Genomic DNA, 14,419 nt, shown 5'->3' on the forward strand with positions numbered 1-14,419 from the left:
GAATGGATTAAGGTAGCTGCAGGTTAGATGGCCCTCCATAGCAGAGAGCAGCTTCACGGTGCCCAGTGCTGGCGATGAGCACACTCTCTGTCATCACCTCCGTTCCTGTTCTCTCATATCTCTTCATCTCTTCCTTTTAGCTGCTTGCCTTCTTGTGGGGATCTCTGGGAAGAGAGATTGCAGGTTGGCTGGGCAATGCTTTAGAGAAAAGTGAATGGAGGGAAAGGTAGAAAGGTTGGGTACTCTTTGTTTATTCATTGGTTTGTTCTTTAGCCTGTTAATTGATAAAGTCACTTAAAAATATTTATAGAACACATACTTTGTCAGACTCTGTTCTTGTCACAGGTGATAATACAAGAAAGCTAAAGAACTTGCTTCAAGTTACTTACTTCTAATGTGGGATTTTGAGGATGATAAACTAATAAACAATTAAACACATAATATGGTTTGAGCTACTGATGAGAGCCAATAGAATAAAAATACAGCCTAACAAGGTTAGAGAGTGAAACTGTGCAGGTAGTGTTTTGAAGGGGATGTGTGGGAAAGTGCTGTGGAGAGGAGATATTTGAGCAAAGACCTGCATGTGGTGAGGGAAGAAGTCCAGACCTCCTGAAGAACTCAGTATGATTTATATTGACGTCTTCTAACATTTTCTTACCCTAGGGCTCTAGAGAAAATAGAAGGTCGTAGATAAGCATATGCACTCTTTGAGTTTTCCAAGTTGCTCTATGGGACTGAGACCATTGCAGTTCGGTTAGAGCGATAGGCTGCCCATTTCGAGGTTTTGTCTCTGTCTGGAACTAGACATTTGAGACCGGGGGAATATGGAGGATTTTGCCTCTATATCACCACTGTTTTCTTGTCTTCTGGTCCCAGGGTGGAGACTGCAGTACAGACAGGACTTCCTTCTGGCACCCGCCTCCCCATTGTCATCTACAGAACAGAGGAATAAAAGATCTCAGAGTTAGAGGTCACTAACAGGGAACTGGAGAGGCCCTTCCTGCCTGGAGGATATACATTCACGGATATGAGAAATGGTGGATGCCTTTCATCCTGAGAATAAGGAGGGAGAAGTTGATAATCCACACCACGGAGCCAGCTTCCAGGAGTCAGGAAAAGACTCAATATTTTGTCTCAAAACAGTTCTTATGACAATGTCCTAGATAGGTCCCACTTGGTAACAACACTGCAGAGTTCTTAGTATAATTGAGGCAGAAATTTAAAATGAATATAATGCAAATGGAACCTATGTTAGAGGATACAAACAAAAGAAGTAATCATGTCTTTGTGTGATTGGCTAAGGTTGGGATTCTTTGAACTGTTGAAATGTAGCAGGAGTTTGCAGGACATGGATACAAGAGGCAGAGAAGACACTTTTGGGCACTGGAGATGAAGTGTTGGTGGCATGAATGAGCACTTTGTGACCAGGGAAGTGAATAGAATGGCAGGTCAGGGCAGGGTTGGAGGCAGGATGGCTGGTGAACTGGGAGACGGGTACATACTGGGTGAGTGGGTTTTCATGCCTCAGGTGTGGTGTTGGTGGCTACTGCTCATCTTCTTGGGCATTTACATTTACCTTCATAAGTTACACATATCCTTCATGAAACATTTAATATCAACCTTGTATAATAAAATAGTAGCCTTATGTTGTGAAGTCTAGGAGTAGGATATATTTCCTCAAACTGGAATTGCCTTGAATCTTCCTGTGATCAGAAACTTGTTTTCTCTCTTTTGCTCTTTAGATTCCACAAGGAACAAGAGCTCAGAACTGAATGTTGGGGAATCACTCTAGTGCCACTGAATTTTATCTCCTTGGCTTCCCTGGCTCCCGAGAACTACATCATATTCTCTTTGCTATCTTCTTCTTCTTCTACTCAGTGACATTAATGGGAAACATGGTCATCATTGTGATTGTCTGTGTGGACAGACGTCTGCAGTCCCCCATGTATTTCTTCCTTGGTCATCTCTCTGCCTTGGAGATCTTGGTTACCACTAATATCGTGCCCATGATGCTTTGGGGGCTGCTGCTCCCTGGGATGCAGACAATATCTCTGGCTGCATGTGTCACCCAGCTCTTCCTGTACCTTTCTTTGGGGACCACAGAGTTTGCATTACTGGGAGCGATGGCTGTGGACCGTTACGTGGCTGTCTGTAACCCTCTGAGGTACGACATCATTATGAACAGCCGCACCTGCATCTGGGTGGTCATTATGTCATGGGTGTTTGGGTTCCTTTCTGAAATCTGGCCAATTTATGCCACATTTCAGCTTACTTTCTGCAAATCAAATGTGGTGAACAATTTCTTCTGTGACCGAGGGCAATTGCTCAATCTATCCTGCAATAATACCCTTTTCATAGAGTTTATCCTATTCTTAATGGCCGTTTTTATTCTTTTTGGTTCTCTTATCCCTACAATCATCTCCTACACCTACATCATCTCCACCATCATCAAGATCCCCTCTGTCTCTGGCCGGAGGAAAGCCTTCTCTACTTGTGCATCCCACTTCACTTATGTCGTGATCGGCTATGGCACCTGCTTGTTCCTCTATGTGAAACCCAAGCAAACGCAGGCAGCTGAGTACAACAGGGTAGCGTCACTGATGGTTTTAGTGGTGACCCCTTTTCTAAACCCATTTATCTTCACCCTCCGGAATGAAAAATTCATAGAGGTCTTTCGAGATGTCATGAAACGCTGCTCTCAACTCCTCAAGGGTTAGCTGGTTCCTAAGTACAAACATGAACTCATCATCATGGACCTGAGCAGTCTCATAGCACTAATTCAAATCTGAAATGATCATTTTCATCATCAAATAGTTTGTCATCTGCAAGGGAATTCTACAAAATTCTTCAAGGGAATTTTAAGACACTGAGAGTCCACCAACTTATATTCGGATTTTTCCTTATTGGAGATCACATTATTATTGTCTAATTGAATATAGACATTTGTATATTCTGCTGTAGTTATAATACATCTTACAATATACATTTTCAAAGTGTAAATGTACAAAATATATGTAATATTTTTAAGGACACTCAGCTCTGGGAGCCCCTGGGTCATTCAGTCGGTAAGCGACTAACTTCATCTCAGGTCATGATCTTGCGGTTCATGAATTGAGCACGATCATAATGGTATTGTTAATAAAGTTGTTTCCCACTGGGGGTATGACTTAGCAATTCTTCAATTGCTGTACACTTATACTACAGGTGAACAAAAGAAGATAACAACTGGTGGGAGCCAGTTTCTTATGTGGATAAGTATGTTCCAGAGAAGCAAGAGGAGAAGGCCAGAATCAGCCATGTGGCACTGGATTTAAATTGGTGCATTAGTGTGCATGCATATTAGAAGATTATATGTATGTAGGTGGGTTGATTAATATATGATATAAATAAATGATGTGGAAAGTGACTCTTCTTTTTCATAACTATTTTGGCTATTCTCTTGTCATTCTCTTTCCATATAAATTTTGAAGTCGGTTTGTAGATATCTACAAAATGGTTGCTGGGCTATTGATTGGGACTGTGTTCAACCTACAGTTAGATTATTAAAACGCTGAGATCTAGGACTTCTTGCGTTTGTATATGATTGTAAATTTTCTGCCTGACCATGGGGGTGAGTAGGGGTTCTTTGACGGTAAGAGGTCAATCCCTGTTCTTTCCTCCCTCTCGCGTACTTGTTCTCTATGTCTCTTTTCTTTTTTTTTAATACGAAATATTGTCAAATTGGTTTCCATACAACACCCAGTGCTCATCCCAAAAGGTGTCCTCCTCAATACCCATGACCCACCCTCCCCTCCCTCCCACCCTCCATCAACCCTCAGTTTGTTCTCAGTTTTTAAGAGTCTCTTATGCTTTGGCTCTCTCCCTCACTAATCTATTTTTTTTTCTTCCCCTGCCCCATAGACTTCTGTTAAGTTTCTCAGGATCCACGTAAGAGTGAAAACATATGGTATCTATCTTTCTCTGTATGACTTATTTCACTTAGCATAACACTCTCCAGTTCCATCCACGTTGCTACAAAAGGCCATATTTCATTCTTTCTCATTGCCACGTAGTATTCCATTGTGTATATAAACCACAATTTCTTTATCCGTTCGTCAGTTGATGGACATTTAGACTCTTTCCAGATCCCATCGAAGCAGCAACACAAGTGTATGGCTCTTTTCAAATGTAGGCAAATATTTTTCTTTCTTCTGTGACATTAGGCTTGCTCCTGAATCTTTCACTGGCACACACCAATGGCTTGACCTTTACATTTTATACCTTTATATTGTGTCGGTTCCGTTGTACAGAAGTGTCTCGTAGGCTTTATAACTCCTCAGAGGCCATTTACGTGTATCAGGCCACCCTAGTCTATTAGAGTCCTCCTCCATTTTTCCTGCAACCTCCATCCTTCCAGTCCAACGAGCCAGTATTGTTGTTGAGCACTGTGCCTGATGTCATCTGTCCCTCTCAGGGGCACCACCAGTAGTCAGAAACTGTGTTCCTTATTTAGACTCTGAATCAGGGCCGCTGCCCCAACCCTGGAGATTTTCCTGTTCACATGCTGTATGTGAACACTTGCTTTTATACTGAAACATCCATATAACTTGGTATTAAGAATTCTTAAGACTCCAAAGCAAGAGGAAACAGAAGCTTTATTCACAATCATAGCAGCATTCCTTACAATTGTCAAACAGTGGAAGTGACCCAAAAGCCTCTCCACAGATGAGGAAACAGATGAATGTGTAAACAAAAGGTGGTATATGCGTTCAATGGAATTTTATTCAGACTTAAAAAACAATGAAATTCTGATCCATGCTGTCGTATAGATGACCCTTGAAAATATTGCTAAATGAAAGAAGGTGAATATAAAAGGGAAAATGTTGTATGATTCCGTCTATGTGAGGTACCTAGAATAGTCCAGTTCCTAGAGACAGAAAGTAGAATAGTGAGCAGCAGGGGTTGGGGAAGGAGGAAATGGGAGTTACTAATTAATGGGGGCCAAGTGTCAGCTTAGGATGCTAAAGTGTTCTGGAGATGGAGGGTGGTGACGGTCGCACAACAATGTGAGTGGACTTAATGCTACTGAATTGTACACTTAAGATGGTTAAAAATGGCAAAATTGTGTTATGTATTTTTTACCACAATAAAAAAGAAAAAAATATCCAATAATTCTAAATGATGTTCATAGTGAATCATCAGACTATTGCCATTTCACTTCTGGTCCATGGTTCTCTTCACACTCTTCAGAGGTGACTGTCTTCAAGTGTTTCTACTGGGGTATATTTACAAACAATATAAAGGTATTTCTTGACTTGTCAGGTTGTTCTTCCTTATGTTAATAATTGCCTTGTCTAAAAATTCTACTGAGTACGTACACTAATTTTTTTTCTGCTTGTACACTCTTACCGATATCATGAGCCTCACAATAAACTATTCCTTGTGCTTTGTGCTCTGTAGGCCTTCTTACTTGGTGTGCTCCCACGTTTTGATGGGGCAGCCTTTCTACCATCCCTGTAAGAGAACTCGTACGTGGTAGGCTTTTTTTGATGTTTTTATTCCAGCATCATACTTCATTGTCACTTTGGTCATATAAAAAAACCTGCATGTCAGCCACTGGGGTACCTTGCCTGCAGTTCCCCGCAACTGATCTATGGGCAGTGCAGCCTCACCCAGGCCCCTTGACTCAATGGCAGTGAAGAAATAAAAGAACTAAAAGTGAAGAAACAAAGGCTTTCTCGGACAGAATTTGAAGGAGTTTGTCATGAGTACACCTGCTTTGCAAGCAATGTTAAAACAGTTGTTGAAGGAGAAGGAAAATAATATAGTTGGTAAATTTATCCTATAGAAAGAAAGGAGGAACCTTAGAGAAGGAATAAAATAAAAACTTTAATTTTTCTTGTACTTACCCGATCTCAGAGACAACAGTTGTCAGAATGACACAGCAGCGTGTTGGATGATTATAGCTTATGAGTAAGTGAAGTGTATAACAGCAATGTTTAGGAATATGTATGAGGAACTGAGTATATTGTGTTATAAGATACGTGCACTATCAGTGAAGTGGTATAGATGGTGTTATTTAAAGATGATTATAGCGAGGTCACAGGATATAAGTTTGGTATGCAAAGTAAATAGCTTTCCTGTGTACTTGTGAACTCATATACTAGCAATGAAAAACTAGATTTTGAAATTAAAAACACAATGCTTTTGAAATTAGCACCAAAAAAAAAGGTACAAATCTAACAAAATTCATGGAAGATCTACATGAGGAAAACTACGGAATCTATAAAACTCTGATGAAAGGAATAAAAGGATCTATATAAGCGCAGAAATACCCCATATGCATGCACAGGAAAGAAGTGTTATGAAGATATCAATCTTTGTCAACTTGATCTAGAGATTCAATTAAATCTCAGCTAAATCCCAGTAGGTATTATGTAGATAATGACAAAGTGATACTAATGTTTATATGGAAAGGGGAAAGGCCCAGAATAGCCAACAGAATCCTGAAGAACAGAGTTGAAGGTATTGTCTCTACTCAACTTCAAGACTTATTATAAAGCTGTAATGATCAAGACAGTATGTTATCGGTGAAATAATAGAGAAATGTATCAGTGGAAGAGAACAGAAAGCGCAGAAATAGACACACACAGATATCATCAACTGATGTGTAACAAAAAACAAAGGCAGTTCCATGAAGAAGGGATAGTCTTTTCAACAAAAGGTGCCGGAACAACTGGAGATCTTCATGAAAAATAATTCTGGACACAGACCTTACACCTTTCACAAAAATAAACTCAACTTTGCATGTCAAATGCAAAGCTACAAAACATCACAACCTAACAGAGGAGGAAACTAGGTGACCTTGTGTTTGATGACTATGTTTTAGATACAACACCAAAAGCATGATTTAGGAAACAGAAGTTGAAAACATGAACTTCTGCTCTGGGAAAGACTGTTAAGAGAATGAAAAGAAAAGCCACCGTTTGGGAGAACATACTTGCAAAGCACATATGAAAAATTGCTCATGTATCCAAAATATACAAAGAACTCCTAAAAGTCAACAATAAGAACACACAACTCAATTAAAAAATGGACAAAAGATCTGAACAGACCCTTCACTAAAGAACATATGCAGGTGATAAATAAACACATAAAAAATGATCAACATCCTCTGTCATCAGGAAATTGCAAATTAAAAAAGTAATGAAATACCACCCCGCACCCAGTAGAATGACTAAAATTCCAAAATACCGAACGTTGGAGAGGATGTGGAGCTACCAGAACTCTCATTCATTGCTGGTGGGAATGCAAAATGGTACAGTCACTTTGAAAGACAATTGGGCAAATTCTTGCAAAGCTAAATTATACTCTTACCATACAAACCAGCAATTATCTTCCTTAGTATATGCACAAATGAATTGAAAGCATATGTCTACACGTAATTTTGAACCTGAATGTTTACTGTATTCATAATTGCCCCACATTGGAAGAAAACAAGACTTCTGTTACGGATGGAATTGTGTCTGTCAACATTCTTATGTTGAAGTTCTACCCTCCCAGTACATTGGAATGTGAAAGTGCTGCTATAATTTGATTGGGAATGGGTCTTTGCAGATATAATTATAGAAGATGAAGTCATAGTGGAGTAGGGTGGGTCCCTAATCCTAATGACTGTTGTCCTTACAAGTGGGACACCCTGTGTGAAGAGACACACATAGGGAGAATGACTTGAGAACATGAAATATAAGCCAGATATCTGGTTTATATTATATTCCATATTCCAGAAATGGAAATAAGAGGTATCCCAATAGTAAAATAATCCTTAAAAGTATAAAAATGGGTATCATGAACAGCTTTATGTCAATAAACTTGACAACTTAGATGAATTAAGCAATTCACCTGAAAAACTCAAACTGAAGTTGAAGTTTTGAGTAGTCCTATAGCTACGAAAGACGTTTCACCTATAAATACTTTCTCACAAAGAGAACTCCTGGCCTAGATGTCCTCACTGGTGGATTTTCCCACACATTTTAGGAGGAAATAATACATTTTCCCCCATAAAATAAAGGGGGCAGGAGAGCATGTTTTCCAACTCATTTTATGATAACCAAAATTGCCATCATGCAAACCATGACAAGGACCTAACATAAAAGAAAACTATAGGCCAATATCTGTCATTAACAGGCCAAAATGTTGAATAAAAAGCTAATCGTTATAATCCAATAATTTAAAAATGATGGCTATCAAACCTCAGACTACTCATCTAATCTTTCCCAATTTCTCTTCAGCACTGAGGCAATCATTGTTGGGGTTTCTTTAACTACAGATTATTTTATATCTATTCTAGAGAATATGACACCATACAGTATGCTTTTTTTGATGTCTGACCTTTTCACTCATTGTAGTTTACTTGAATTAATCCATTTGGTGTCTCTCAGCAGTTTTTTTACTTTTTGTTGCCAAATAGCAGTTCCTCATAACAATATATCATTCTCTGTTGATGGATATTTATTTTCTGTCACGATTAGTTATAATGAATGAAGGCACTGTGAACATTATAACAGAGGTATTTGTGAGGACATACATTTTGATTTATTTTAGGGAACTACCTACAGATAGAATTGCTGAATCATACGGAGATATATATTTAAGTTTATAAGAAGCTACTTTTTCCAAAGTAGTTTTAATATTTTATATGACTTCCTACTTCTCCATTTCTGCTCTTCCAGTCTATAGTTGAAAATACTAGAAAGGTATCTAGAGGAAATCAACCATGCCTTAAATTAAGAAAGCTGGTTCTTTTGTATATATAAACCACATCTTCTTTATCCATTCGTCAGCTGATGGACATTTAGGCTCTTTCCATAATTTGACTATTGTTGAAAGTGCTGCTATAAACATTGGGGTACCGGTGCCCCTGTGCGTCAGCACTCCTGTATCCTTTGGGTAGATCCCTAGCAGTGCTATTACTGGGTCATAGGGCAGTTTTATTTTTAATTTTTTGAGGAACCTCCACACTGTTTCCCAGAGCGGCTGCACCAGTTTGCATTCCCACCAGCTGTGCAAGAGGGTTCCCGTTTCTCCACATCCTCGCCAGCATCTGTAGTCTCCTGATTTGTTCATTTTAGCCAATACTACTTGGCAATGAGAAAGAATGAAATCTGGCCATTTGCAGCAACGTGGATGCAACTGGAGGGTATTATGCTACGTGAAATAAGTCAGGCAGAGAAAGACAGATACCATATGTGTTCACTCATAAGTGGATCCTGAGAAACTTAACAGAAGACCATGGGGGAGGGGAAGGGGGGGAAAGTTACAGAGAGGGAGGGAGGCAAACCATAGGAGACTCTTAAGGACTGAGAACAAACTAAGGGTTGATGAGGGGTGGGGAGGGAGGGGAAAGTGGGTGATGGGCATTGAGGAGGGCACCTGTTGGGATGAGCACTGGGTGTTGTATGGAAACCAATTTGACACTAAATTATATTAAAAATAATAAAATAAAATAAAATAAAATAAAATAAAATAAAATAAAATAAAATGATGATTAAAAGAAAAAGAAAAAAGAGAAAGCTGGTTCTTCAGTAAAGGTTCTGAGACAGAGTCCATTCTCCTCAGATTTCCTCATTTGACAGCAACCTTCCTTCACTTTTGTCCAAGAGTCATAACAAGCCCCAACACAGCCACTCAGAGGCTAACAGGCAGATGCTGGGACCAAGGTGTTGTGGGCAGCTATCAGCACACTTGCCATGGGGATGAGGCCCTCAAGCTTGGGTCTTTACTTCACAGTATGATCAGTGACTCCTGTTATGTTAGTATCATTCTAGGATCTGCATGGGAAATACTACACTGAAATAGAAATGCCCTGACCACAGGCTCTCAGGAGAGGCCTGATACAATCTCATTTAAGAAACAAAATAAAGAAATGGCGCTTGGGTGGCTCATTCAGTTAAGTCTCCAACTCTTGATTTCAGCTCAGGTCCTGATCTCACAATTCATGAGATCAAGCCCTGTATTGGGCTCTGTGCTGACATCATGGAGCCTGCATGGGATTCTCTCTTTGCCTCTCTCTCTCTGCCCCTTCCTGGCTCAAAATAAGTGAGTAGACTTTAAAAAAAAGAAACAAATGAGCAATAAGGAAAATAAAGGAGAGAGAAAGGCAAACCAAGAGACCGACTCTTAACTACAGAGAACATTCTGATGGTTACCAGAGGGGAGGCGGGGGTGGGTGGGTGACATAGCTGATGGGGATTTAGGAGGGTACTTGTGATGACCAACAGGTATGGTATGGAAGTGTTGAATCACTGTAGTGTACACCTGACACTAATATTACAATGTATGTTAACTAACAGGAATTTAAATAAAAACTTAAAAAGAAGACATTATAAATTAATGCAACTTTTTGAGAGTGATTTGATAACAGCTCATAATTTAGTGCAATTAAAAAGTTGTATTTGTACAACTCTTCAGACATGAAAATATTTTTTAATATAATTTATTGACAAATTGGTTTCCATAGAACACCCAGTGCTCATCCCCAAAAGTGCCCTCCTCAATGCCCATCACCCACTTTCCCCTCTTCCCCAGCCCTCATTAATGCTCAGTTTGTTCTCAGTATCCAAGAGTCTCTTATGGTTTGCCTCCCATTCTCTCTATAACTTTTTTTTCCCCTTCCCCTCCCCCATGGTCTTCTATTAAGTTTCTCAGACATGAGAATATTTAGTGCAGCAGCAATACACACATGAAAAATTGGAGAAAATGCAATGTTCATCAGCACATTCATTAAACAATGATCAGTATTTCATAAGTGAGTATTAGATAAGCAGTAACTTAAAATGTGATTGACAAATTATTTTATTTGAGAGAGAGAGAGAGTGAGAGAGAGAGCATGTAAGCAGGAGAATGGGGCAGAGGGAGAGAGAAAGAGAACTTTAAGGAGGCTCCATGGTCAGCTCTGAGCCCAATGCAGGGCTAAATCCCACGACACGGGGTACATGACCTGAGCCGAATCAAGAGTCGGTCGGTCAACTGAATGAGCCATCCAGGAGCCGCACATATCATCAACAATATGGGGAAATTTAATATACACCCAAGCATGCATGCATGTGCGCGTGCGCGCGCGCGCGCACACACACACACACACACACACACACACACACATATCAAGAAAAAGGTAGCAGGAAAGTATATTTATTTACATATAATTTACTAAAAAGAATATATATATATATATATATATATATACATATATATATATATATACATACATACACTCTTGTAAACACACAGAAAACTTCTGTATGAATATGCTGGAAATTATAATAATAATAATTTATAATATTTAGCTCTAGGAGATGGATCAGGAGAATCAAGCAGATGGGGAGAGAGATATTTATGCTTTACCCTATATGCTTCCATTTGAGTTTTTTTTTTTTTTTATTTTTTTTTAAATTTTTTTTTTTCAACGTTTTTTATTTATTTTTGGGACAGAGAGAGACAGAGCATGAACGGGGGAGGGGCAGAGAGAGAGGGAGACACAGAATCAGAAACAGGCTCCAGGCTCCGAGCCATCAGCCCAGAGCCTGACGCGGGGCTCGAACTCACAGACCGCGAGATCGTGACCTGGCTGAAGTCGGATGCTTAACCGACTGCGCCACCCAGGCGCCCCTCCATTTGAGTTTTAAATAATACCTGTGCTAATTTCATGAAAGATGGCAGTTTTTTTCAACGTTAAAAGTAAATGTTTTAAGTGTGATTTTGCTTTTACTCTGCATCCCAGCCATTCTCACTTTTATGCAGTATTTTGTTGTTGTTGTTGTTGTTGTTGTTGTTGTTGTTGTTGTTGTTAATTCTGAATAGTTTTTCTTCAAGTTTGACCCCTCAGTTCAAGCAGCACAGGGAGGTGACCTGAGAGCATTTGAAGGTCTAGAAGGGAAATGTATGGCTGAACACCCAGAGTTGGGTGCATGTTGGAGGGACTGGAATGGGCTGTGGCATTATCAGAAGGTGACATTGGAGTAGGTGGCAGGTCCTCTCTATTTGTCTTGCCAGGTTCCCATAACTGTGGACAGAGGGTATGTGGTTTAGAGTGTGCAGAGATCATCGGGAAAGCCGTGCTTCCTGAAACCTTGGAGATGAAGAAGAAGAAGATTGAGTGGCCCCTAAGTTTCTGAGTCTGTCCTGGAGTCATCAGCTTGGGGGCAGCGCAGGCTCTGTAGGGCTAAATGGAGTCAGGGAGAAGCAGAGAGCAGATGAGGGGGCTGAGTGTTCACAGCTTGGTAGTGGTGATAACTAAGGGTCTGGGAGGATGGCAGCCTGAAAGTTGAGAAATTCCTGAGTAGGAGTGTTTAAGTTTTCCCAATGCAGAGAACTTTACCGGGGTCTAAAACTTGATTATCCTCAGGAGGGAAGAGTGAAAGTTTCTTCAGCTTTTCCTTGACTACATCCCTAGTGTGTCTCTGAACCTGTGCAAATGATTCTCCAGTGTATAACTATCCTTGGGGATGGATAAGATAGAAAGGAAGGAGGCAGAGAGAATGAGGGGGAGGGAGATAGCTAGATTCCTCTCAGCACTACTTCTGGACTTTTTCCTGAGCTCCTGGGTGTGGACAGTGTTCTTCACCATGAGTGGAGACAGCAGGAGCTGCCCTTGTCTCCTAAGCATGGCTGTTTACTAGCCGTGGGAGCCTGCATGATGCCTGAAGTGCAATAGAACTTTCCAGTCCAGTCCGTTCCCTACAGGTGAGTGTCTTCCAGGTATGCCCCTTGGTGAAGGAGAGAGTTACCAGAGCATTAGCAGGGGGAGGGTCTAGGTTTGGCTGCCAGGTACAATAAGGACACCAAGAGCCTGAAGAATGGATTAAGGTAGCTGCAGGTTAGATGGCCCTCCATAGCAGAGAGCAGCTTCACGGTGCCCAGTGCTGGCGATGAGCACACTCTCTGTCATCACCTCCGTTCCTGTTCTCTCATATCTCTTCATCTCTTCCTTTTAGCTGCTTGCCTTCTTGTGGGGATCTCTGGGAAGAGAGATTGCAGGTTGGCTGGGCAATGCTTTAGAGAAAAGTGAATGGAGGGAAAGGTAGAAAGGTTGGGTACTCTTTGTTTATTCATTGGTTTGTTCTTTAGCCTGTTAATTGATAAAGTCACTTAAAAATATTTATAGAACACATACTTTGTCAGACTCTGTTCTTGTCACAGGTGATAATACAAGAAAGCTAAAGAACTTGCTTCAAGTTACTTACTTCTAATGTGGGATTTTGAGGATGATAAACTAATAAACAATTAAACACATAATATGGTTTGAGCTACTGATGAGAGCCAATAGAATAAAAATACAGCCTAACAAGGTTAGAGAGTGAAACTGTGCAGGTAGTGTTTTGAAGGGGATGTGTGGGAAAGTGCTGTGGAGAGGAGATATTTGAGCAAAGACCTGCATGTGGTGAGGGAAGAAGTCCAGACCTCCTGAAGAACTCAGTATGATTTATATTGACGTCTTCTAACATTTTCTTACCCTAGGGCTCTAGAGAAAATAGAAGGTCGTAGATAAGCATATGCACTCTTTGAGTTTTCCAAGTTGCTCTATGGGACTGAGACCATTGCAGTTCGGTTAGAGCGATAGGCTGCCCATTTCGAGGTTTTGTCTCTGTCTGGAACTAGACATTTGAGACCGGGGGAATATGGAGGATTTTGCCTCTATATCACCACTGTTTTCTTGTCTTCTGGTCCCAGGGTGGAGACTGCAGTACAGACAGGACTTCCTTCTGGCACCCGCCTCCCCATTGTCATCTACAGAACAGAGGAATAAAAGATCTCAGAGTTAGAGGTCGCTAACAGGGAACTGGAGAGGCCCTTCCTGCCTGGAGGATATACATTCACGGATATGAGAAATGGTGGATGCCTTTCATCCTGAGAATAAGGAGGGAGAAGTTGATAATCCACACCACGGAGCCAGCTTCCAGGAGTCAGGAAAAGACTCAATATTTTGTCTCAAAACAGTTCTTATGACAATGTCCTAGATAGGTCCCACTTGGTAACAACACTGCAGAGTTCTTAGTATAATTGAGGCAGAAACTTAAAATGAATATAATGCAAATGGAACCTATGTTAGAGGATACAAACAAAAGAAGTAATCATGTCTTTGTGTGATTGGCTAAGGTTGGGATTCTTTGAACTGTTGAAATGTAGCAGGAGTTTGCAGGACATGGATACAAGAGGCAGAGAAGACACTTTTGGGCACTGGAGATGAAGTGTTGGTGGCATGAATGAGCACTTTGTGACCAGGGAAGTGAATAGAATGGCAGGTCAGGGCAGGGTTGGAGGCAGGATGGCTGGTGAACTGGGAGACGGGTACATACTGGGTGAGTGGGTTTTCATGCCTCAGGTGTGGTGTTGGTGGCTACTGCTCATCTTCTTGGGCATTTACATTTACCTTCATAAGTTA

General features: G+C 40.6%; 2 protein-coding genes across 2 annotated transcripts in view; both read left to right on the forward strand.

Annotated features, from left to right (window-relative positions):
• LOC132679611 (olfactory receptor 9A4-like) overlaps window positions 1-14,419 on the forward strand; it is a 100,120-nt gene that overhangs the window by 77,962 nt on the left and 7,739 nt on the right. The window lies entirely within an intron of this gene.
• On the forward strand, window positions 1,773-2,717 carry LOC132676469 (olfactory receptor 9A4-like). The gene has a single exon (XM_060628544.2). It carries the CDS (start codon window positions 1,773-1,775, stop codon window positions 2,715-2,717), a length of 945 nt encoding a protein of 314 aa, XP_060484527.2.

This window comes from Panthera onca, chromosome A2, assembly GCF_046562875.1.
Source record: "Panthera onca isolate mPanOnc1 chromosome A2, mPanOnc1 haplotype 2, whole genome shotgun sequence".
Taxonomy (NCBI): domain Eukaryota; kingdom Metazoa; phylum Chordata; class Mammalia; order Carnivora; family Felidae; genus Panthera; species Panthera onca.